At 42.8% G+C, this 26831-nt stretch overlaps 1 protein-coding gene across 3 annotated transcripts in view; it reads right to left on the bottom strand.

Annotated features, from left to right (window-relative positions):
* The window catches only part of LOC122079521 (vacuolar cation/proton exchanger 3-like), a 59755-nt gene that overhangs the window by 12783 nt on the left and 20141 nt on the right, over positions 1-26831 (bottom strand). For all 3 annotated transcript variants that reach the window (XM_042646053.1, XM_042646054.1, XM_042646052.1), the window contains one exon: positions 21014-21148. In XM_042646053.1, the coding sequence (XP_042501987.1) occupies positions 21014-21148 (135 nt within the window). The remainder of the gene's footprint in view (positions 1-21013; positions 21149-26831) is intronic.

The following is a 26831-nucleotide window of genomic DNA, read 5'->3' as shown; positions in this document are numbered from 1 at the left end:
CTATAAGTGACTAGCTAGTTATTTCTTATGCAACTGGTTACCTGTGCTATAAGTAACAAGCTACTTAGACCATAAATAACTAATCTTATCCTTTCAATTACCTAGTTACCTGTGCTATAAGTAACTAGCTACTTGTACCACAAGTAACTTTCTTATCCTTTCAAGGCCTAGAGACTTCAAGCAACTACCCAAACCAATAATTACAAAATTACTCTTATATTTATAAATTATTACAAATATGTCTGAAAGGCAAACTACCGAAATACCATTAAAATAATACTAATGACAAACAACATAAAACTTTAAAGAGGCGAGTCATAGCCTCAAGGCCCTCAACTGAGCGGGCTTCTAGATGAACCCAAGCATGCCCCTTTACGAGTCTATACAAATGACTCCTGCTGACCATGTTCTGCAACATGGGGAGCCCTGTAATTTGTTTCTTAGGATCCTCAAGCCTCCCCCATACCCATTCTACAAAAGAAAATTTTTTGCATATATCTCAATAAGATTACATGAGTAGAAAGACACAGCAATAATGCTCTGATAGAACCAAAAAAGAAAAAGCGGGAGACCACTCCCCCTCTGACCTCCCCTTCCCATGGGGACTGGTCCCCAGGGTTTTGGCTAACTGGTACTGTGGAGATTTATTTGATGGACCATGGTTTCTTCATCTTTAAATTATCTAATGACCAAGATAGGATCTGTATCTTGGAAGGAGGCCCTTGGTTAGTGGGAAGGAAACCTATTTTCCTTCGGCATTGGCATCATCATCTCCTCCCTAATAGAGTTGATTTCACCTTTATACCTCTGTGGGTTTCTTTCCCTGGGCTCCCCTTGCATTTTTGGTGTGCTGATGAATTGAGCTCCTTAGATTCTGTCATGGGTACACCTCTTTACTCTGATGCCAAAACTAAAAGTGAGGACAGGTTGGCTTACGCCTGTAACTTGATTGAAGTATCTGCTTGTGACCCATTGCCATCGCCCATTTCAGTTCAGGATGGTAAAGATTCTCTTTCCAACAATCCTTTGGGTATGAATGGAGGCCTCTCCAGTGCCTAACCTGTAAGTTGTTTGGTCAAGACACTTCAAACTGCCCTCCAAAGCAGCTTCCCTCTGAGAACCAAGGTGCCCCTACTACTCATGGTTTAAAGTATCTCCGATACCGATACAATACCCTCCGATGCATATCTTAAATTTAGCCGACCGATACGATACATTGAATTTTTAAAATCCTTTTGTATCGATATATATCCCATGATACATACCGATATGCATCAATACACCACCGATACACATCGATACAATACGATATGCACCAATACGACTCTATGGAAAATATAAAATCGAGGTGAAATGTACGTTTCGGTATGCGATCGGTACGTATCGGTGAGTATCGGTATGTACCGATACAGTGCGCTACGATCATATAATGGCTAGGATGGGTAATTTTTCAGAAAACATGATTTTTTGACTATCGGTATCAGTACTTATTGGTATGTATCGATCGGTACGTATCGGTGAGTATCGGTATGTACCGATACAGTGCGCTACGATCATATAATGGCTAGGATGGGTAATTTTTCAGAAAACATGATTTTTTGAGGGGTTTTTGTTCCAAAGTTGCTACCAGTCATATTTCTCTCTAACTAAAGTGGAAATCAATGTTGGGAACAAGGATTTTACATTTATGGGACAACTACAAACCTTGAATTCTTAGTGCGATATCCTCAATTTAGTGTTTATGCATAATACATGTTATCAATAGCTTTTTTTAACAAATTCTTTATGCAAAAGTGTTTAAAAAAATGTTTTCTATCCATTTATGTGTGTATCTTTAGTGTATCTTAGCGAATCTCTGATACGATACCCTCCGATATGTATCTTAATTTTGGGCGACCGATACGGCGACCGATACCGATACTTTAATCCTTGCGTCCTACTCGTACCACCAAGACTCGCCAGCAATGAAACATGTCGCTTATGTCTGAAGACTCCGCCCGCCAGGAAAGGTTTTGCTTTGCAAGTTGGGGGAGAGCTAAGAATCTCCGGCAGAACAGGCAGCGTGCTGGCTTTCTGGTTGCTGGTCCTTCCATAGATCTCTCCTCCCTATTTCTGGTCCAAGAAGTGGTTTAGCCTCGGGGCAAAACAGGTTCCCCGTAATGCAAACTGATGACAAGCTTCCCGATGTTGCCTTATCCCCTACCAGAAGCAATTCGCATGTCAACTCCTCAAGTGGTTATTATCACTTTGATTGCTTCTCTGGAGACGAAGACCCGATGGTTGACAGTCGTTTTCCCTCTGCTAGTCGATCAACTTCCTTGTCTCTAGGCACGCCACATATTTCACCTAGTTCCTTGCACCCTCCAGTGGAAAATGAAGTTCTGCATAACAAATCCCTTATCTCTGTGGAAAGTGAAACCCACCCAGGTCAAAACCCTTATCCCCCTTGATGAGCTGTAGGCCCCACTTCTGGAGAACCTTTGTTCTTCCTCAAATGATTGGCCCTCTTGGTCCAGCTCCCTTTTGAACCCCAATCCAACCGAGCCCCACCAGCTCATTCTCAATGGGCCTTCGCACGTCTCTCAAACCCACCCCTTCTCTAAGAATCACACTTCAACATCTCCTCCTCCACCGGGGTTGTTAAGTCCAAGCTCAGTCTATAAATATAGCCCTTATGTAATGTTTGAAGGCAGATTGTTCGATAACAAGTTCAGTATTTCTGTCGGTATTAGAGCCATGGTGTTCTAAACTCCTTTCTTCTGCTCTTCCTCTTCTACAGTGTAAGATCTATTTCAGCTGAGGTCCGGGCTTGGTCCTTCTCCTGCTCATGGATACACTCATTGTTTTTCTTCTTCAGAAAAAGGTCCCTTGAGCTCTTGAAGCCTAGATTATGGAATCGCCTTGTTTCGCTCAGGATGATCTGAGGTTGAGAAGCCATGTGATTTAACCATGTGAAGTTGAAAGACCAACCTTGATCTTGTCTGTCCTTATGATCAGGAAGTAGCAGAACCTTCTTTCATTATGAATATGCTGCCTCAACCATCCACAAGCTCTACCAATGCACCCCCTCTGATCACTTTAAACGCCAGTTCTGCTACGAAAATAGATTACTTATATGAAATCAACTATGTCCCAGATGAACAAATCCATCTGACAAACTTCCCTTTGTTGAACCCCTATACAGTCTTCCCCAAAGCATCGTCTTCTCCAGCACGCACTATCCGATCTATACAATCTCCTAAAAATAACCCCGCTCTCAAGGAATATGTGCAATCTTCCAAGTTTTCTCAGTTTCATATTAATGCTTCTGGCAAAGAACAATATTTTGACATTGAAATTTCGCCGAAACTTATCCAACAGTGGGTTGCTCAGGGCTACACCCATCTTCATTTCGATGCTATCAGGCGCTCTCTTACTTTTCATGATAGGAAAGGACTTCATGTTGCCTCCCACACAGATCTGCTGATACAATATTCAAACGTTAGGAGCATGCTGTCATCAGCAACATTCAGACCACTTTAAATGCCGGAACAGTATTTTTTCACATTATTCCCCAATTATAACATTCCCCTGGCAGATCCTTTATTGCCCACAGCTTTGCAGTTCCTCACACAGTTCACCGGTGCTCCTCAGGCAGCGTCTTCTTTGGCCGCAACCTTGCACTATCATATGTGCTTCAGACTCCAAAATCATTCCTTTTATCTGGATACTGGCCACACCAAGGACGCCCTTTTTATTAAGGTAGACTCAGCACAATATGCTATAGTCACCATGTCCCTCGGCAGATCCCTCAATCTGACTTGATCTCCCTTCTTCCTGAATCATCGATCAATGCATATGAGCAAATCCACAGCGAGCCAGCACCAGTACAACTTGTTTTATCGTCAAATCCCCAATACCAATGCCAACGGATGGACGAGTGCAGATTTCCTTCCCCAAGCCTGCAGAATATTTTGCAGTTCTCCCTCTGCACATTCCAGATTAGGCACAACTGCACAAGGTTCCAATTTAGGCTTTTTCAGCTGAAGGTTCACCAAGTTATGAGTTCAGTTCCCCCACTGGACACAAATATTTTGATATTTGTGATTGTCCTGACTGCCAAACATCAGATTCTGACGTTGATGATCGACCCCGCCAACAGAAGTAGTCTCGACGAGCTAGAGACCCTCTCTGGGCCCGATACCAAAATGGTTGCCCAAACGTCGGTCCTCTTGGTGATGATCCCGACAAATACGAATTTATTGTGGAATATGGCACCAGCAAAAAATATTCTCTCAACTGCTGTCCCACATCTCGACCAGCTTTGTTTCCTGATGCTCCTACGAACCTGCCGGCCATCCCAAGCACCCTGGCACGATGATCTGCCAGTACCTCCTCAGCAGGGCCTGACATCAGCTGCCTCATAAACAATCCCATGCTTTATGTATCAGACCCATGGCCAAACCCCTGATAGACTCCCTGGTAGTTCCTCCTCCATCAATGCATCTTTTCCAAGTATATAATCATATCTGGATGACAAGCACCGTTGTCATACTTGGAAGGTTACACCTCCGCATACCATCAACCACGATGGATGTCGACAGGAAAATTCAGCTATTGAAACATCCCTCAACTGGCAAGCAGAAAATGCTTTGGTTCAAAACCAATATCTACAAAAACTGGTCTCTTACCAAGAAAATACCTCCTTACAGCTCCTTCAGTTTCAAGCAGATATGCGGTATCTTAAGACCAAGATTGAACAACTCCATACCGAACTTTTGACCATTGTAACGTCGGCTAAGGATATCGCTTCAAAGGAGAAAGAGAAAAAGTTATTAGAAGCAGAGCTCAAATCACTGGAACAATCTATCCCTCGTCCAGCTCAGCCATCCTGGACACCTCCCATCTATGATCCAAAAATGTCTCAGGCACCACCTGCCTACAAACCTCCAACTTCTGAATTTTCTCCCACAGCAGCTTTTGATCTCTTCCAAGAATTTACAAGTCCTTCACGGCCGACACCTGCCCAAGCCCCTCCTTACCCAGGTGCTCCATTCTACCCACAAGAAATCCCTAGCCATACATTTCCAACAGATATACTCAAAGCCCTGACACAACAGCAAAGACAGTTGTCTCAAAAGAGACCTGCTGCCCCAGGTTTTCCAAGCTCAGGCCCCCTAGTACCCAAGCAGTACCACAACCAGCCACTACTGCTTCACCACAGCCGCCTTGGCCTCTTGCATGTGGCATAATTGCGCCACCACAAAACCCGGTCCTTACTTTCTCCATGCCCTCACTATCCAGTCTCCAAAGGACCCCCCCTGGCCTTTTTTGCAAACCAAACTCAGGAAGATTCCTTTTCTTCAGACTCGAATGACTTTTACATCATTCTAGTCTTTTCTACCCAAGAATTCCATGGCCCTCATGCTGAAAATGAACCTAACACACAGATGAGGAAGATGTCCAAACGGCACCACCTCCTCAGCCTGCTCCTCCACTTGTCTTCCAACCGTTCTCCAACTAAGAGCCCAAACACTTCTTTACATTGGATAACATTCCCTGCTCCAAATGCCCTTTGCAGTTTCAAGAATTTCATGCATGGCTCACAACTGAGAAGATACAAGAAGGCTCCAACTCTCAAGTGGCCATAGCCAAATTCCTTGTCCACACTACTAGCACTCTTCGAGAATGGTATATGGCACTTGGAGAATACCGGCGACTTCAATGGGCACAAATGGAAGTAGATCCATTTATCCTTTCCCTTTATAATGAATTTCTTGGAAATCTTCAAAATAAAAAGACCAAGGATTGAGAAGATTTTCTAAAAATGAAATGTTGCTGATGGGGACATCAAGACGTACAGCCGAAGGAAGAAGAAGACCCAACCTTCTTTGTGGCTGGAGGATTAGGAGGAAGAAGAAGAAAGAAGAAAAAAAAAAAAGGAAGGCTCGATCCAGCCTTCCCAGTGCTGGATCGAGTCCTCTCCTTCCTTTCTTTGCCAAGATTGTGTGGCCCCCACCAAATCTGATATGTTAGTAGTTTTATTTCCTAGGATTTTGTTTATTGCAGGATATGAGGATCGAGTGTGGTGTGATGTCCTAGAGACGGATGTTGCCCACATCATTCTAGGTAGACCCTGGTTATATGACCGGTATGTCACCAATTACGGGAAGTCTAACACCTATGTCTTTGAGTTCAAAGGGAAGAAGATCAGACTGACCCCCAGTGCCTCTAGGGAAGTTAGGGTTCCAGAACACAAGGGAAGTACATCCAAACACACCCCCACCAAAACACTCAACATTTTAAATCAACAACAATTTGAAGGAGAGTGTCACGAGTCAGGGGTGATTTATGCTCTAGTTGCCGTACAGAGTAATACCGATAGGTCACGCTTATTCACTGAGGCTCCTAGAGAAGTGCAACCCTTGTTGAGGAAATTCGAGAGGTTATTCCCTAAGGAACTACTTGATGAGTTACCGCTTATGCGTGACATCCAGCACGCTATTGACTTAGTTCCAGGATCCTCTCTCCCGAACTTACCCCATTACCGAATGAATTCAAAAGAACACGCCGAACTCAAACGGCAAGTGGATGAACTATTGCAAAAGGGATTCATTAGGGAAAGCCTTAGCCCGTGTGTTGTACCTGCTTTGCTCACGCCAAAGAAAAATGGCACCTGGCGTATGTGTGTTGATAGTAGGGCCATTAATAAGATCACCATCAAGTATAGGTTCCCTATCCCTAGGCTTAATAACATATTGGATATGATGGCCAACTCTTTGATCTTTTTGAAGATTGATCTCAAGAGCGGGTACCACCAGATTAGGGTCAGGCCGGGAGATGAGTGGAAGACAGCCTTCAAGACGAAAGATGGCCTCTTTGAGGGGTTAGTCATGCCTTTTGGCTTGTCAAATGCACCTAGCACCTTCATGAGGATAATGAATCAAGTGTTTCAACCATTCATTGGCAAGTTCCTTGTTGTTTATTTTGATGACATCCTCATCTATAGTAAGACCCCGTCTTCCCACTTGGATCACTTACAGAAGGTTTTTCATGTGCTCTTACAAGAGAAACTCTATGTCAACCTCAAGAAGTGCACTTTCATGAGTGATCAAGTCATCTTCCTGGGATTTGTTGTGTCAGCTCAGGGAGTATTTGCTGACCCTGAGAAAGTGAAAGCGATTGTAGGGTGGCCTGAGCCAACTAACATTCATGAGGTACGAAGCTTTCATGGCTTAGCCACTTTCTACAGAAGATTCATCTACCGGTTTAGTTCCATTATGTCTCTTATCACCGATTGCATGAAAAAAGAGTTTCAATGGACTAAGAGTGCTACAAAGGCCTTTAATGAGATTAAAAAGCTTATGACTGAAGCTCTAGTCCTGCGCCTCCCAGATTTATCTAAGGTCTTCGAAGTGAATTGTGATGCATCTGGTATTGGGATAGGTGGTGTCCTAGGACAAGAGGGCCACCCTATTGCCTATTTTAGTGAGTAGCTTAATGAAGCTAGGCAACGATATTCCACATACGACAAGGAATTCTATGCGGTTGTCCAATCACTACGCTATTGGCGACATTACCTTTTACCGCTAGAATTCGTGCTATTCTCTGACCACTAAGCTCTGAGATACCTAAATGCCCAAAAGAGACTTAACCAGAAGCATGCCAAGTGGGTTGAGTTTCTCCAAGAATACACTTTTGTACTCAACCACAGACCTGGTGTCGAGAATACTGTTGCAGATACACGGAGCCGGGTGAACATGTTCCTCATTCACACCAATGCTAGGAGTCAGACCAGTGTGCTACTCCAGGCAATGAGTGTAGAGGTTGTAGGGTTCGAGCGAGTCAAGGACCAATACCCCACCTGTCCTGATTTTAGTGAGCCGTTCACTTCCTTGAATGAAGGCAACCCAGTCAACCGCTCGGACTACCTACTTAGGGAGGGCTTTCTTTTTAAAGGAAGCAAGTTGTGCATTCCCAGGACTTCACTCCGAGATTTCCTGATCTGGGAATTGCATGCTGGGGGAGTCGTTGGCCACTTCGGTTGCGATAAGACCATCACCCTCGTTGAGGACCGATTCTTTTGGCCAGGACTGAAGAGGGATGTTGTTGGAGTTGTGAGTCAGTGTAGGACATGCTAGACCGCCAAACAACAAAAGCAAAACACGGTTTTGTACACTCCCCTACCCGTTCCCCATTCCCCATTCCCCATGGCAGGACCTTAGCATGGACTTCGTGCTTGGTCTACCAAGAACTTCGAGAGGCCATGATTCTGTTTATGTGGTTGTGGACCGCTTCTCGAAGATGGCCCATTTCATCCCATGCTCTAAGACCTCCGATGCATCTATAGTAGCCAAACTTTTCTTTAATGAGGTTGTCAAGTATCATGGGTTACCCCTCACCATAGTGTCCGAAAGGGATGTTAAGTTCACTAGTCATTTTTGGAAGACCCTATGGCGGATGATGGGCACGAAGCTTCGTTTCTCCTCCGCTTTCCACCCTCAGACCGATGGCCAGACCGAGGTTGTCAATAGGAGCTTAGGGAATTTATTGCGTTGCCTCATAGGAGAACACCTTACCAGTTGGGATCGAGTCCTTCGCCAGGTTGAGTTTGCATATAATAGTTCTAAGAACCGTACCACTGGTCTGTCCCCCTTTGAGATCTGTTCAAGATACCAGCCCCGGGCACCCATAGACCTTATCCCAGTCGTGTCTAGTTCCAGGACCTCCCCGTCATCCGAATCTTTTACTCAGCATATACATGATTTGTATGCAGGTATAAGAAGACAGATAGCACTGAGCAATGAGCAATACAAATCGAAGGCAGATGTGCACAGAAGGCTACAAGAGTTTCAAAAGGGCGATATGGTGATGGTAAGAATCAAGCCACAACGTTTTGTTAGGGGAAAAGTGAGCAAGCTACATGCTCGTAGCACAGATCCGTTCAAGGTACTCAAGAGGATAGGCACCAATGCGTATGTTCTTAATCTGCCAACTAGCATGGAGATCAGTAATATTTTCAATGTTGAAGACCTAGTCCCATACCATGGTACCTCTACCTTTACCCCTTTCTATCCTGATGACCTTGAAGACTTCCCCTTCAACATTGATAAGACTTCTGAGCCAAGCCAACCACTTCCCCCCACCTCATTACCACCTGTGCCTAAGGTCACGAGAAGAACTGAAGAAGTTGAGGAAATCCTTGATGAGAGGATTGTGTCCACACACACTGGAGGTTCTAGAGAGTTCTTAGTCAAGTGGTGTGGACGTCCGGAAATTGACAACACCTGGATCACAATGCAAGAAGTCCAATAACTCAACCTAGACCTACTTGAGTATTACATGAGATTTAATTCACCGGAGGTGAATTCTTCTAAGCCGGGGAGAGTTGATGGGGACATCAAGACGTATAGCCGAAGGAAGAAGAAGAAAGAAGAAAAAGAAAAGAAAAGGAAGGCTCGATCCAGCCTTCCCAGCGCTGGATCGAGTCCTCTCCTTCCTTTCTTTGCCAAGATTGTGTGGCCCCCACCAAATCTAATATGTTAGTAGTTTTATTTCCTAGGATTTTGTTTATTTGAGTCTTTAAGTCAATTAGGAAACTAAGTAAATATCCTATTGATTTCTTTTTAGAAAGTTTCTTTGTTTATGAAATAGCATTGCTAGAATATTCTTTTCTTTTTAGTAATTAGTCTCTTATTTATGTAAGGCCATTGGCCACGGTTCAAAAAGATGAATGAATGAAGATTATTGAAGGAAAAACAGCCCCCCAATCCCCCCCTACGAATTCTCTCTCGCCGCCCTCTCCCTCTTCTCATCTCTCACTCTCGGTCTCCCTCTGTTTCTCGCCTCCTCTCTCTCACGGCTCTCTCTCATTCTCCTTCTCCCTTTCTCATCCTTCATCCCTCTCTTTTCTGTTTTCTGTCTTTCCTGTTGCTGCTGCCCTATTACAGAAATTGTTCACCATCATTAGAGATTATCTCCATTGAGAAAACCCCAACTGGGTTGCTGCTGGAACTTCTCCAACAATCGGGACTGTTGTTCTTCATCAAGTAGGTTGGACTGTAACTCTTTATTTTGGAGGACTTCGACTTTTTCTTTTCTCCTCAGACCAGGACAGCAACAAGGTAAATAATTAAACTAAAACCCTCCCACCTCCATTTATCCCTGTTATACGTTGCAGCCCATTAACATTGAAACCAGCCTTTGCCCTTTTGTTTGTGACTATTTTTACCCATTGTTTTAAGACGTTTCGTCACTGTTATATCCCTAAAACCCTTGTTGATTTTCTATTTTAGTTGGCTGCTAGAGGACATTGATTGTTTGCATATCTTATTTGGTGTCTGGATTGATTTGTGCTGAACTTAACATTCGTATGACGTTTGTTCCCTTCCCCATGTCCCCACTTGAAGCTTAATTAAGATTTTATGTGTTTTTCCACCTAGATTATTATTGCTTTTTGCTACTTTGTTTATTAGTCTCATTCTATTTTGCATGCTTAATCTTGTCTGCTGAGTTTCTTTTTGTCCTATCTACCCAAGTCCCTTGAGTTAACCCTACCTAGTTAGTTAATCTTGTAGGAAACCTAGTCACCTAGGAACTCCCTACATCAGTTGCTCTTTTAAACAAAAAGATCTTGACCGTCATTATACTCGGATGCTTGACAAGTTCTTTTCCCTTGGTGGCATGGATGATGTTAATATGAAACAACTTTTCATTAACTCCTTTCCAGAGCCCCTTGGTACTAATGCCGTCCGAGACCTCAAAGCCCAAGGATTTACCCTTGCCACCACTTCCATTGGCAGAATCTACCAAGAAATTTTAAATTTCTCCAAGATAGCCAGTTGGACAGCGACAGCACTCCAGACACTGATTAATGTGCTACACTATTTGTGTCCTTGCATACTTTTATGGTTTGTCATTATTGCGGAATTGTAATGTTTTGAAGTCCGTGTATTATTGTGGGTGTATTATTATTATACTTTTCATTAAATCCTTTCCAGAGCCCCTTGTTATCGAACAATCTGCCTTCAAACATTACATAAGGGTTATATTTATAGACTAAGGCCAAACTTAACATACCTATAAGTCCATTATGGACTTAACATCATTACAGACCCACAAAACTGCTGAAAGCATAACAATAATACATTACAATTGCGAAATAAAGATAGACCATAAAAGTATGCAAGGACACAAATAGTGTAGCACTTTAATCATCTCTTTCAGATCTGGCCCCTAACCTAAGAGTTTTGAACTTATCTTCTCTGCCCAACAATGCTTTGTTGAATTCTTCTCCGCCTACAACTTTTATGGGCCGTGCTTCTCATCAAAATGTTATGCCCAAGCATCGTCCTCGTCAAGAGAAGCCACCCCTCTCCTGCTACTCGTCATTAGAAGCGCTCCCCATCTCCTGCTACTCACTCCTTACCAGCGTCGGCAAAAGTCTCATTCTAGCACTGTTGAACCCTGCCCCTCCTCTAAGGGGTCTTTGTTGCCCTCTTCCAATCTGTCCTAGGATCTCGAGGACTGATTTGGAACCTTAGGGGTCTCAATTCCCCTTCCAAGCATGCAGCTATCTGCTCTCTCTTCAAGAAAGTCCATCCTTCTTTCTGTTGCCTGATTGAAACTCATGTCAAAGAATGTAATATCCCTCTTATTTCTTCCCTTATTGACCCTGGTTGGTTCCTCCTCACTAACTATTACCACTCTAATAGTTGTATCTGGTTCCTTTGGGATCCTTCCAAAGTAAAGGTCGCTTTTCTGTCCTCTTCTTCCCAATACCTTCACCTCTCTATTTCTGCATTTCAGACCATTCCTGCTTCCATTTTCTGCCATCTATGCCTCTAACTGTGCTTCCTGAAAGAGAGGTCCTTTGGAACGACCTTGGTTGCATTGCCAACCAGATTGGTTCTTTCCCTTGGGGTTTGGGTGGTGACTTCAAAGTAATTCATTTCAGTCATGAAAATCAAGTAGGTGACTCCCTAGTCGTGGTCTCTATTTATGCTTTTAATGATTGTATTAAAGATTTTACCTGAATGATACTCAGATGGTCCGGTCTTAAGTTCTCTTGGAATAATAAAAAAAATGCGGATGCCCATATTGCCTGCAAGTTCGACAGAGTGTTGGTTAATTAAGCTTGGCTTACCTCCTTCCCCTCTTCCCACTCCTCCTTTGACCCTCCAGGTATTTCTGACCATTGCTCCGTTTCCTTGTCAAGTCAACCCTATGCATCTTTTGGCTCCAAGCCCTTTAAATATTTTAACAAGTAGTCCTCCCATTCTGACTTACCTTTACATTGGTAAGGAGGCTTGTTCAAACTTTCTCTACCACCCTTAATTCCTTTGCCATGAAGCTCTAGAATGTGAGGAGTGCTCTCAAGGTTTGGAATGCCCTCTCAACTCCTCTTTGGCAGATGATGAAAAAGCTACCTCCACTAGTGTCTCCTCCCTGCTTGCTTAAGAGGAAAGCTTTTTGAGGCAGTACTTTGAAGCCATGTCCGGGCTTTGTATTAATACGGGTAAATCTCCTATATTCTTGGCAGGGGTTCCTATAGCTGATCAAGCTTCTCTACTTGACACGACTGGATTCTCTCTAGGTCATCTTCTAGTTAAATATTTGGGGCTACCTTGGTTCTGGCTAGACTGTCTGCCCATCAACATTAGGAAGCAGCTCCAACTATGGAAAGGCAAGCTTCTTTCCTTTGTGGGCCAATTGGAACTTATGAAATCGGTTCTTCAAGCTTTATATATCCACCACTCCGATATTTATGGAATTCCTCTTTCCATTATCACAAGCTTAGAATACCTATGGCAGCATTTCTTTGGAAAGGCACTGGCTCTAAATTTCTTCAGCCATTGAGTTGGGCTGCGGTCTGTCTCCCAAAAGTGGAGGGTGGACTTGGGCTAAGGCGTATCAGAGATGCTGCCACTGCTGGCATCATCAAACTGATTTGGAAGCTGGTTACAAAAAAGAAAAGCATCAGGGTAGATTGGGTGTACTTGGGTCTCGTCCATTTGGACCACTACTGCCTCATCAAATGCTTCTTGTGTTTGGCGTAAGATCCGAACAACTGCGATTCAGGCTATCACTTCTCAGATTGTCGATGGCCCCTCTACCTCCCTTTGGCTTGATCACTGGCATCCTATGGGAATTCTTCGTCATGTTGTCAGCAGTAGAGCTATTTACAGTTCAGGGTTCTCTAAGCACTCATTGGTTGCAGACATCATGACTCTTTGTTCTTGGACCCTCTGGTCACACTTTTCTCCCAGCTCAATGTTGTGTGGAAATTCCCTACCATCCATTGCCGGTCCTCTGTAGAGAAGAGGGGACTCCATTCTCTGGTCCCCCATCTCTTCTAGTCATTTCAACTCCAAAATAGCGTGGGATTTCGTTAGATAGAACCAGGGGTACTCTTTCTCTCTTTGGCACAAGCTTGTATGGTTCAAGCACCACATCCCTCTTATTAACTTGGCGAGCCCTCCCCAACTGTCTTCTGACATAGTCTTTCCTCCTCCACCGTCAGATAGTTGTCTCCTTTTTGTGCTACCTTTGTGGAATCAAGCTAGAAGACATTGATTAACTCTTTTTTGCTTGTCCTATCTCCATCACTATTTGAAAATGGGTTCTAGAAAAATGTTGGCCCAGTAGTAGGAAGATTCTCCCTTTCCAGAGGGAATGGATCTGGTTTGATATGACTTTACCTGGTCATCTATATGTGATATTGTGAGCAAACTCGCTATCTATGCTACCATCAACCAAATCTAGATGGAACGCAACCTCAAGAAATGGACCTCCAATTCTCGCCATATTCATAAGATTTTTTACTCCATTTCCTTTTATGTTAAATTCAAGATTTCTGGTGCATCTTCTCCTTCTTTTGCCTATCCTAGGAACAGCCATTTTGTAATGTCCTGGGGCCTTCCCCTGAGTTGGGACTCCATTTCCTTTTATGTTAAAGTCAAGATTTCTGGTGCATCTTCTCCATCTTTTGCCTCTCCTAGGATCAACCATTTTGTAATGTCTTGAGGCCTTCCCCCCAAGTTTTAAGATCTCGCTCTCACCCCCCATCTCGCTAACCCAAAAAAGAAAGATCTCGCCGAGATCATGTATTTTTTTCCGGTCGACTCGATGGTTGGTCTCGGTGGCTATATGGCATTTGTAGTCCCTGAAATTTGGTATTTACCTATTTTAGGCCTTCTAAACAGAATGCAAACATCAGTTTTTTTTTAAATCAAACCCAACATTGCACTTTGACTTCGTACCCTATGTAAGTAGTCTCTGACTCTTCGGACCTTAAGCTAATATGTTTTATTCCACAGTCCACATTCCACAATCAACACATGACACAACATAATCATAAGAATTTAAAAGACATTATATATAAGAAAAGTAACTCCAAATGTGGATGAAGAGGTAATATTCTCTATTCTTTAAGCTTCAATGAGTGTAGGAATGAAGATAGTCATGCAAAAGCATCAAAATCCTTGGTCCTTGATGTTATTTCTTCAAAAAAGTAGAGAGAGAGAGAGGCAAGATTTGGCGAGATCTCGAAATCTCAGTCAAGATAATGCCCATTTTTCAGTTCGCCTATACATCCATCTCGTCTGTTCAAAAAAGAAGATATCGCCGAGATCTTGAACCATGCTTCCCCCCTCTTCTCTATGGACTCCCTCTCCTGTTCCCTGAGGACTAATGCTTTGTTTTTGTTTCTTTCTCCCTCCTTGGGTTGCAGTTGTATTCTTTTTTCTTCTCTTTTAGTAATAAATTATTTATTCACCAAAAAAAAAAAAGCTCTGATAGAATGAAATTTGACAAGCCAAAGATGAGACAGAAAAGTTGTAGAAATAGGGAAATATAGACTTGCGCCTCAGAGGGCACAATCCCTTCCTTATTTCTAGCAAAATTGAAGTCCAAGTTCTTATATGAGTAGAAGTTCTAGTTCCTAGTTCTTACATGAGTAAGAGTCCTAGTTTATACATGAGTCTAAGTAAACTAACACACTACTCAACACTCCCCCTCAAGTTGGTGCATGGTTATCACGCATACCCAACTTGGACAAAATAAAATGGAAAGATGTACTACTAAGTCCCTTTGTGAGAATATCTTCTAGCTGATCCTCACTTCGCACAAAAGGAATACAGATCAGTCCTTGCTCTAACTTCTCCTTGATGAAATGCCTATCGATCTCAACATGCTTGGTACTATCGTGCTGAACAGGGTTGTGTGCAATACTGATGGCTGACATATTATCACAATATAGTAACATCGACACCTGGATGGACACACACAGGTCATGAAGGAGACCCTACAACCAAAGTAGCTCGCAAATCCCATGTGCCATAGCTCAGAACTCAGCTTCTGCACCTGATCTAGGCACAACTGACTGGTTCTTACTACACCACGTAACCAAGTTACCACCAACAAATGTACAGTAGCTAGTAGTAGAGCGACGATCCTCTGGAGAGCCTGCCCAATCAGCATCAATGTATGCCTCAATCCTCAAGTGATTTGTAAGAGAGAATAAAATGCCATTTCCTCGCACTGTCTTCAAGTACCTAAGAATCCAATTCACAGCATCCATATGTCATGAATAAGGATCATGCATGTTCTGACTCACCAAACTTACAGCATGAGTTATGTCTGGTCTTGTATGAGACAGATATATGAGTCTTCCAACCAGTCTTTGGTACCAGCCCTTATCAACAGGTTCACCTTCTTTACTTCTGAGATGAGAGTTAGCCTCAATAGGAGTATCCAAGGGTTTACACCCTAACATACCAGTCTCTGAGAGGAGGTCCAAGGTATATTTTCTCTGGGAGAGAACAATACCCTTGGTTGAATGTGCCACCTCAATGCCAAGAAAGTATTTCAGCTTTCCAAGTTCCTTGATCTCAAACTCCTTACCAAAATAGGCCTTGAGCTTAGAGATTTCATCTGCATCATTTCCAGTAACAACAATATCATCCACATATACTATCAACACAATAATTCGATCACCCACCTTTTTAATAAATAGTGTATGATTAGCATTACTTTGTGTAAAGCCAACAACTATCATAGCCTTGTGAAAATGCCCAAACCATGCCCTAGGAGATTGCTTCAATCCATACAGAGCTCTCTTTAGTTTACACACCTTTCCTTGTGTTTCAATGTCCATATACACTTCTTTAGTCAGCTCTCCATGAAGAAAGGAGTTTTTGACACCCAATTGTTGTAGCTCTCACCCTCAGTTCACTGAACAGGAGATGATAACTCAGACTGTATTAATTTTTGCTACAGGTGCAAAGGTCTCCTGGTAGTCAATCCCATAAGTCTGCGCAAAGCCCTTTGCCACTAGTCTTGCCTTGTATCAGTCCACAGTCCCATCAGCATTATGTTTGACCGTGAACACCCATTTGCAGCCAACTGGTCACTTTTGCAAGGGAAGAACCACCAAATCCCATGAGTTATTCTTGTAAAAAGCTCTCATCTCATCATTCATCGCCTCCTTCCACTTAGGTTCTATATTTGTCTCCTACCAGGTTTTAGGAATAGAAATAGAGGACAAGGAGGACACAAATGCAAGATATGATGGGGAGAGAACATTATATGACACCACGTTAGAAATAGGATGTTGAGTACGAGTTTGATTGCCCTTTCTACGAGCAATAGGAACATCAAAAGACTGATCAAAAGTGAGGGGAAAGGTTATACCTGGAAGAGAGGACTCAAGATCAGGAAGCAATGGAGTAGCAGTGGTAGTATGAGTGATAGTTTCAGTTCTCCTTTCTTTCCGAGAGGATACCTCTATCACTGGAACATCCTGCGTTTTCTGCTGAATCTGTGGCCCTACCTGAATGGGAGCCTCCTGCTACTGAATTAATGGCTCCCCCTAAACAGTAAGCTCTGGACCAATGGGAGTCTCCTATTCCTGAATTGATGGCTCCCCCTGAATAGTAACCTCTGGAAAAATGGGAACCTCTGAACTAGTAGTCTTTATTCCAGTATCCCTTCGAGTAGCGCCTCATCTATAGTAAGGTGTAAAGGACACTCAAAATTAGGAATCTGAATCACCTCTTCACCAATAAAGGACTCCCCCTAAAGAGGTGGGAAGTAGGCCTCAGTCTCACGAAATAACACAACTATGGAAACAAAGAGCCATTGAGAAGGTGGATGATAGCACCTGTATTCTTTCTGAGTGGGAGAATAACCCACAAAAATATACCGGAGTCTATAATGATCAAGCTTGCTTGGAACCTAATGATTACAAACAAAGCAAACATAACCAAAGACCTTGGGAGGAACAACAAAGGTTCGAGACCCAGATAACTCAATGGGATTCTTAAAGCCAAGTACCCGAGAAGGCATCCTATTGATGAGATAGGCAATAGTGTGAACGGCCTCACTCTAATAGGGAGCAGGGACTTGCATCTCAAACATCAAGGAGCGAGCACCCTCAAGGAGATGACGATTCTTGTGTTCAGCCACGCCATTCTGTGCCGAAGTATCTACACAACTAGTCTGATGAATCATCCCATGATCAACTAAGACTGAAAGGAACCATCCATATATTTTTTCCCATTGTCAGTTCGCATTATCTTGATTTTAGCATCAAACTGGGTCCTAACCATGCAATGAAATTCCTGAAAGCACTGAAAAACCTCACTCTTATCACTTATGATGCAATAAACAAATCCAAGTAAAACGAGTATAGCAATCAATAAAAGTAACAAACCATCGATAGCCAGAAACAGAGACATAACGGGCAGGTCCCCAAACATCTGAATGAATCAAAGCAAAAGGAACAGTACTTCTATTATCAGAAAGAGGATAAACATTCCGAGTTTGTTTTTACAAAACACGCATCACAAATAAACTGGTCCATAGTACAGCGTTTAACTAATGCTGGAAATAATCTAGATAAAGTGCCCTATGGGGGATGACCTAGACGTCGATGCCATCCCAAAAGTTCAGAGAGTGCCAAATCAGATGAAGTGTGTAAAGCCCGAGAGGGACCAGTGTCTAGGTAATAGAGACCACCACTCATTCTACCATTGCCAATTGTTGCCCCCATCACCAAGTCCTGAAACACACAGTGAGTAGGGAAGAAAGTGACTTTACTGTTCAAATCCTTAGCAATACTACCAATAGACAACAAATTAGAAGAAAACTTAGGAACATGTAACCATAGTTGTCATGGCGTCAAATCGATCCAAGGCGGTGGAGAAGTGACTAATCGATTTGGCGATGAATCGCCTGTTATGGCATTGTCATGGCGGTCAAATCACCCATGTGTCATTTTTTATTTTCCCTATTTATTAAAGTTATTTAGTATGCTACTTTTTTATTTTCCCTATTTTCTAAAGTTATTTAGCATGCTACAAGCCTACAATATATACCTTATAACATATAAAACCAACATTAAACAACAACAAATCATACAAAATCAACCTAGCCTTATCAAAATCACCCTCCATTTTACAAAAAATCGATCGCCTAGTGAATCAGGCGTGACCTGGCGTCCATGGCGACGCCTATCAGCCAATGGTGACCACCATTTGTGAGTCACGTAAATCGTAGCACTGCCATAAACTTCTTTTTCCGCCAGGACCCAAATCGCCGCCTAGGCGACGCCATGACAACTATGCATGTAACACAGGACAGTGATAAGGAAGGAGAACACTGAATAGAACCCAACCCAGCAATAGGTGAAAGGGAACCATCCGCAATACAAACTTTGGTATTACTTGAAGAGGGACAATAGGTAGAAAAAAAGGCATGTACACTGGTCATGTGATCAGTAGCCCCTTGAGTCAATTATCCAGGATTGGGAGGCTACATATGCACTATGACCACAAACTATAGTACCTGAGTGAGTTGAGTGAGAGGCAGTGATTATTGGCAAAGAAGAGGAAGCAGCAGTAGAGGATCCCATCTGAGTTAACATATGACGAATCATAGCCATTTCGTCAATAGAGAAGGACGCACATGTAGTAGTGGAGCTATCAGAATCAACTGTAGTCTCGAACTGATTTGCCTGAGCGTTCTTTCCACAACCCTGATTACGCCCACGAGAATTAGTAGGACATCCATGAAGCTTCCAACAAGTCTCCCTTGTGTGACGCTCCTTGCCACAAAAGTTACATTTAACAACCGGTTTGTTGGAAGAGGATGAAATAATAGGTTGGGAACCTGTACCAGTAAAAGAAACAACAGCGGATCGATCCTGAGAAACAGGTTGTAACATCTCAGGTCGACGTTGTTCCTCAGCATGAATGATTGAATAGGCTTCCTCAAGGGCGGGTGATGGATCACGATTACGTACATTAGCCTTAATCTAATCATATTCCACATTGAGACCTACCAGGAAATCATAAACGCGGAGCTCCTCCTCACGTTTCTTAAACCCAACAACATCCGCCTCACAAGCAGGTTGATTAGTCTCATAATAATCAATCTCATTCCACATACCCTGCAAATCAAAGTAATATTGAACCACAAAAAGCTCTTTCTGAGAAGCCCGATGAACCTTCTTCCCCAATTCAAAACACTGGGCACGCTTGCCCATGTGAGAATAAGTGGCCTTAGCGGCTTTCCAAATCTTAGTAGTAGAATCCAGTAACAGATATGTCTGAGCAATAGAAGAAGACATAGAATTAATAAGATAAGACATTGCCATCCAGTTGGCAGCGTCCCATTTGTCCTAAGCAAGACCTGCAGTATTAGGGCGTACCGAATCACTTGTGAGAAATCCAGTATAACCACGACCTGCAATCGACATGTAGTAAGATCGAGACCAAATCAGATAGTTGCTCCCATCCAACTTAATGGTGCTAGTAGGGAAGAGGGTATCATGACCAGAGGAATGACCCCCTAGTTCCTGAGTAACTGATATCCCAGAATCTTCAGACGCCATGGGTGCAGGTTCAACAAGCAATCACAAGAGATGATGACCAATCCGGAGCTAATCAAGCATAAGCAATGCCATGAAAAAAGCCCCCCAGTGGGAGAACACTCACCACTAAGGGAGAGAGCCGAAGAGAGGCAAAATTGTCCCTTTTTTTTTTTTTTTTTTTTTTTTTGGAACAAACTAGCGCATGCGTTAAGCTTGGTTTAGGGTTGGGTCAAGTTCGTTTAGTTGAGTTTTAGTTGGTTTAGGGTCTAGGTTAGGTTGGCTTGGGTTTAATTGGTTTAGGCTTGGTTTGGGTCGAGTTGGTTCAGGAGTGGGGTTGGTTTAGAATTAGAATGGGTTAGAGAAGTTTAAGTTGGAGAAGTTTAGGTCGTGGTTCAGAGAAGTTAGGTCGTGTTGGTAGAGGCGATGGTTCTGGAGTCGCAAGTGTTGGTGAAGGCGATGGTTTTGGAGTCGTAAGAGGTTGCAGAGGAAGATGCAAGCAAGCAAGGTTCTTGTCGCAAGTTATGGGTTCTGGCCGCAAGTGGTTGCAGGCGATGGGTTCTGGGGACGCGATGAGTGCTCGTCACGAGAGGTTGCCGGAGTTTTGATTTGGTTCAGATGATGGTTTGGTTCAGGCAAGAGGTTGCCCAAGTTATGGCTGCAGGCGAGAGGTTGCCGGAGTTATGATTTAGTTCTGTCAATGGTTTGGTTCTGGTTGGTGCAAAGGGTTCTGATACAGGTAAGGGTTGAAGGGATGGCAGGGAAGGCGATGAGTTTCAGAGATGAAATGGGTCGCAGCAAGGGTTTGCAGCGATGAATGGTGTGGGTTTGGTTTCAGCAGCGGTAAGGCTAACCGTGATAGGAGGAGGAAGAAGACTAGAATGGGCTGGGGTCTGGGTTTCAGGTCTGGTGATCAGTCCTGCTCTGACGCCATGTAGAAATAGGGAAATATGGACTTGTGCCTTAGAGGGCACAGTCCCTTCTTTATTTATAGCAAAATAGAAGTCCTAGTTCTTACATGAGTAGAAGTTCTAGTTCCTAGTTCTTACATGAGTAGGAGTCCTAGTTCATACATGAGTCTAAGTAAACTAATGCACTATTCAAAAAAAATAACTATCTATATGGCATCTATCTATAAAATAAAAAACACATATATAGATATACCTGAATGGCATCAACAAGATATCCAGAGAGGATGGAAACCCATCCTGTCAAAACAGCAAGCCATGCAATTGCCTCCCATTGAGTTATCTCAGGAACTTCCTCTTCATCAGACTCTTCTTCAATATGGTTTATTTCCTGTAAAAATTATGTTGTGGATAGTAATTAGAAGAATGATATTCATATCCCATGCAAATGTTATCCTACAAAAGCCAAAGCAAGAACAAAGAATAATAGGCCTAAAACTGAACCCGGGGGAGAGTTTGATAAACCATGACGGAAAAGTGCTTATTTGGCAAGATATTAATAGACAAGAATAGTGGACAAGGATGCTGAAAGAAAACTAGAGTCTAATAAGCAGCAAAATCCTAGCCACTTAGACCACATTTGTAAAAATACAAAATCTAAGCTGAGTGAAACAAGTGTCTTCTGAGCTGTCTGAAGCAAGGATCATCCAAGAAACAGAACCTACAACAACATAAATATATGAAAGTGCAGGTGGGTGGTCTAAATCAGTCAAACCCTGTTTATTCCTCACCCAAAGAAAAAACACTGCAAAATTTGTCAAATAAAACTTTGCAACTGAAAGTTATACACCAGGAACACTTTCTAGCATTTGTAGATCACAGAAGAGCCCATTTCTCCACTAGAAGTTTGGGATCTACTACAAAGAACTTGCATTCAAAGGGTTTAATTGCTCTACTGTTGATTTGATTACAAAACATTGTGCAGTTCAGAAACATTCTGTTAAGAGGCCCACTGCAAATCATTACTGCAAACAACAAAACCTAACTAGTTTTATAGGAAAAATAACAAGCTTTATTGAAGAAAAGGAAGAACATAAGTGTACACAGAGATAAAGAGAACATAGAATGATAGAAATACAAAAACAATAACGATGGCCCTCCTAGAGGACCTGAATTTGGGCTCTCACTACAAGTCACAAAGGAATAGAGTCCCCATAACTATCAAAAAAAAAAAAGAATATTCCCCAAAACAAATTTGGGGTCTAACCACCCCATCCTAAAACAAATCATCAGAAACCGCATTTGCACTCCCTGGCATGGTTCAAAAACTCATGGGTCTGACCACCCCATGCTTCTACCTTTAGAAGCCCTCGGCAACCTAGGGTTCCAACGAAGCGGAGAACATGTAGTGCGACTCTCAAACCAAACCCGTGGGCTCTGATACCAAGCTAGAATCTAAAGGTTGCAACATAACAAAAGAGCAAGAGATTGAGAGTAGAAGGTTGGAGGAGAAGAAGAGAAAGACGGCAGTAGAATATTATGGGACAGTATTTTCTTCTCTCCCCTATATTGAGTCATTTAACGAACAAGAGAAATTACATCCTTACCCCCCATGCTAATATAAGATAACCAAGGAAGGAAAAAGATTAAAAAAAGAAAAATACATTACAACATATTACAACATAATACCTCAGTTACTTAAAGTACCCTCATGGCATGAACTCTAACACTATCCTTATCTAAGTTTCAGCATATGGTTCCAAGTTGCAGGAATGTGTCTCACCTAAAGAGTGAAACATGTGAACTCAGGAAGCATCATCAATCATCCTTTCCTGCTTGTAGTATCTAAAACTCCTACTTTATTTTTATTGTAATGTGGGTATAAGGGTAGAATTGTCTATAAGGGCATTATTGTACTTGTACTCATACTACAACTATTATAAATAAGATGGACTGGTGTCTGTGAGACAAAAATCATAATTCCCCAAATCGCAACATGGTATCATAGTAGAGATCCAACTCAAGGTTTCTGAAACTAGGGTTTCTACAAAATGCGACAACCCTAGGGCTCTCTCTCGCTCTCTCTCATTTCTCTCTCGCCTCTCTCGCCTCTCTTTCTTCTTCTTGTGGGCCTACAGTACCTTCCCTTGATGGTGAGTTTCTTCCCACCAGGGGTCTTCATTGTTTGGTTTGATCCTATGCCTTGAACAGATGAACAGAAGTTCTTCAGATCTGGAAATTTCTTGATTGGTTCGTAGATTCTTTGTTAGATCAGTAGTCATGGCAATTTCAGATGATACTACTGCATCAACTATTTTGGACGGAGTGAGTCGTGGTGCTCATGGTGACTATCCTTTGTTCCCTGTTAGCTCCATCAAGTTGGATGGGAGCAATTACTTGATGTGGTCTAAATCTTTCTTTTTGTCAATCGATTCTCGTGGTTATTCCAGGTATCTCACATGTGAAATTGAAAGGCCTACAGCTGTGGGTTCCGTTCAAAGAAAATGGAGCTCTGACAACTCCCTGGTTATGTCCTTCCAATTGAATTCAATGAACCCTAATATTGCTCACCGCTCGGGGTTATCTTTTGATGGATACAACTGCCAAGATCTGGAAAGCGACTAAGGACACTTATTCCCAGGTAGGGAACGATGCACAGGTCTATGAGTTAAGGAAGAAGAATCATGAGACAAAGAAGAAAAAGTTCACTCCCAATATTATTTTGAGTCGCGAGGTATGTGGCAGGAGCTGGATTTTTATGATGACTTTCAAGCTATTTGTTCTAATGATGCAACTGCTTTCAAGAAGCATGAAGAAAAGCTCCAAATGTATAATTTCCTGGACCTGGCTGGTCTGAATGTGGAGTTTGATCAAACATAGGCACATGCCCTTAATTGTGACCCCTACCCATCAATAGAATAGACCTACTCTAAGGTGCAGTCAGAAGATAGCCATCGTACTGCCATGCTACAGCATGTCATGCAGGAGTGGTCAGTCTTATATTCTGGTCAAGGTACCAGATCTCAGCCTAACATGGTCTGTTGATCGATCTTCCACTGACGAGGAACCTGTGAAGTGTGATTATTGTGGTAAGGAGCAGCACACTAGAGAATTTTGCTAGAAACTTAATGGGAGGCCTGCCAATTCTCAGGTCCAGGTCGTGGTCGTGGTCGTGGTCGTGGTCGTGGTCATTCAAATCAGTCCCAGGCCAATCACTCTAATACTTTTGATACTATTGATGCTGCTGCCCCCATTGGTGTTTCTCTCTCATAGGATGAGCTATCCCTCCTACGTTGTATGATGACCAAGTTACAACCCTTATCTTCTGTTGTTACTGTCGCCTCTATGCCAATTGCTTCTGTTCCCATTCTTCCAACTTAGGTATTTCTTTCGGTGGTCATTTTGCTTATGTTGCATCCATTCCCTGGATCCTTAACTCGGGTGCAACAGATCAAATGACTGGATCACCTGCCCATTTTTCTACGCATACTCTGTCTTCAGGTAAGGATAAAGTCTGGGTTTCTGATGGTTCCCTCCCCTTTGTTTCAGGGAAGGGTTCTATCCAGTGTTCTCTTGTATTATCCTTGTCTTCTATGTTGTATGTTACCAACTTTGCTACTAACCTTTTATCTATTAGTAGTATCACTAGGGACCTAAACTGTAAAGTAACCTTCTTTCCTTCCCATTGTAATTTTCAGGGCCTGGTGATAGGGACAACAATTGGTGGTGATGAAGTATGTGGTGGCCACCACTTGCTTGATGGTGCTTCCTCTGCAGTTGCTTCTACTCAAGCTCATCACACAGACTCGTCTTTTGCTTTGTCGAAGTTATATCAGTGGCATTGGCGTTTGGGACACCCCCATTGGGGGCTTTTGATAGAGTTTTTCCAGATTTATTTAAACGGTGCAATCCGAATCAGTTTTTTTGTGATGCTATGTTTTTGCCAAGAAAACTTGGAAGTGTTAATTCCAATTTAGATACTAAAAGTTCAGTTCCTTTTCACTTGATAGATTCTGATGTGTGTGGCTCGGCCCATTGTGTTTGAGTCTGGATATCAGTGGTTTGTTACATTCATTGACTAACATACTTGGCTTACTTGGATATATTTATTGCGCCATAAAAGTAAGGCTTTTCACTGTTTTCAGCTGTTTCAACCGCTTGGTTCAGAATCAGTATGATGGTCGGATCAAGATATTGCGCACTGACAATAGTAAGGAGTATGTGGATGGTGTTTTTCAGTCCTATGTTGTTGATCATGGGATTGTCCATCAAACCAGCTGTGCTGATATTCCAGCACAGAATGGAGTGGCCAAACACAAGAATAGACATTTGTTAAGAGGTTGCCAAGTCTCTAATATTTGAGATGCATGTACCAGCCCAATACTGGAAGAGGGGTTCTTACTGCTGCATATTTTATCAACAGGATGCCATCTAGGATCTTGGAGTCCCACTGTCCTATTGAGGTACGTACAAGATCCTACCCTTTTGTGGTTCCTCCCAAAGTATTTGGCTGTGTACGTTTTGCTCATAATCACCACTATCATGGAAGCTAGATCTTCGGGGTCTTACGTGTATTTTTATTGGGTACTCTGCCACACAAAAAAGGGTACAAGTGTTATCACCCTCCTCCTCGTCAATCTGTTGGTCATGATGGATGTTGTATTTCATGAGACAGAGGCCTATCATCCAAGGTCACCACCTCCTTACAGGAGTCTACTCTATGAGAAGATGTGCCTTTGGTTGTTTCTATTGATCGTGTCCAGCATTCCTGAAAGAGAAGGAGGTGAGTTTGGTTGACAAGGGGAGGAAAAATACTTTAGTTGAGACTTCTATTCTAGGGGAGCCGAAATCCAAACGAGTGCAGTTGTACTCTCAGCGACAGCAACAACAAATTGGAACCACCACCAATACCACTACCACTACCACTACCATTGTGCCTAGCCAATCACCTACCTCTGATCTAGAGTCCAATACTCTCAGGTAATCTCTTCCCTGCTAGTGTCATATAATTCTTTATCGCCCTCCTATTGTGGCTTATTATCTTCTTTGTCCTATGTTTCTATTCGTCAGAATTGGCAGGAGGCTTTTGTAGATCCACAATGGAAAGATGCTATAAACAAGGAAATGAGGGCATTTGGGAAGAATGACACGTAGGATTTAGTATCTCTTCCACAACATAAGAAGCATGTGGGGTGTAAATGGGTGTTTACAATCAAACAGAAGGTTGATGGAAATATGGACAGGTACAAGGCCAATTTGGTTGCCTGAGAATTTAATCAGATCTGTAGCATCGATTATCAGGAGACTCTTGCCCATGTTACCTAAATGATTACCATTCGAGTCCTTACTTCTTGTGCCGGTAACTTAAGATGAGTGTTGCAACAAATTGATGTAAAAAAAGCCTTCCTCCATGGTGAGCTTGAGGAGGAAGTATATATGGACACTCCTCCAGGTTTTTTAGGCAAAAAAATTCAAGGGAAAGTATACAAACTAAAGCGTGCATTGTATGGGCTGAAGCAATCCCCCTGTGACACCCAAGATACAGTAAGTACCAGACCCGCCTGGGAGATTGACAAGGTGTCCCCACCAAGAATACGACAAGTACAAGAGTGTTTGGGAAATTGGTGAGGGTGTGCAAACTTTAGTCCCACATCGCCTAGGGAGAGATTACTGAGCTAGTTAATAACATCTAGTCTCCTTAATATGGCACAATGCTCTTTAAAGTCTTGAGGCCCATGGGCCAAAGAGATATTGTGTAAGGTTAATGGGGCCAGGGCATGACAAATGGTATCAAAGTAGACCCCGACAGTGTGTGGAGGCCACAGCAGGGACATTGTGCCAAAAGGGGGGAAGATTGTGACACCCAAGAATACGGTAAATACCAGACCCGCCTAAGAGATTGGTGAGGTGTCCCCACCAAGAATACGGCAAGTACCAGGGGTTTAAGAGATCAGTGAGAGTGAAAACTTTAGTCTCACATCGCCTAGGGAGAGATTACTGGGCTAGTTAATAACCTCTAGCCTCCTTAACATGGCACAACACGTTTTAAAGCCTTGAGGCCCACGGGACAAATA

The sequence above is a fragment of the Macadamia integrifolia genome, chromosome 5 (assembly GCF_013358625.1).
Source record: "Macadamia integrifolia cultivar HAES 741 chromosome 5, SCU_Mint_v3, whole genome shotgun sequence".
Taxonomy (NCBI): Eukaryota; Viridiplantae; Streptophyta; class Magnoliopsida; order Proteales; family Proteaceae; genus Macadamia; species Macadamia integrifolia.
Note: the sequence above shows the minus strand (reverse complement) of the source record. Positions and strands in the feature narration are given on the sequence as shown.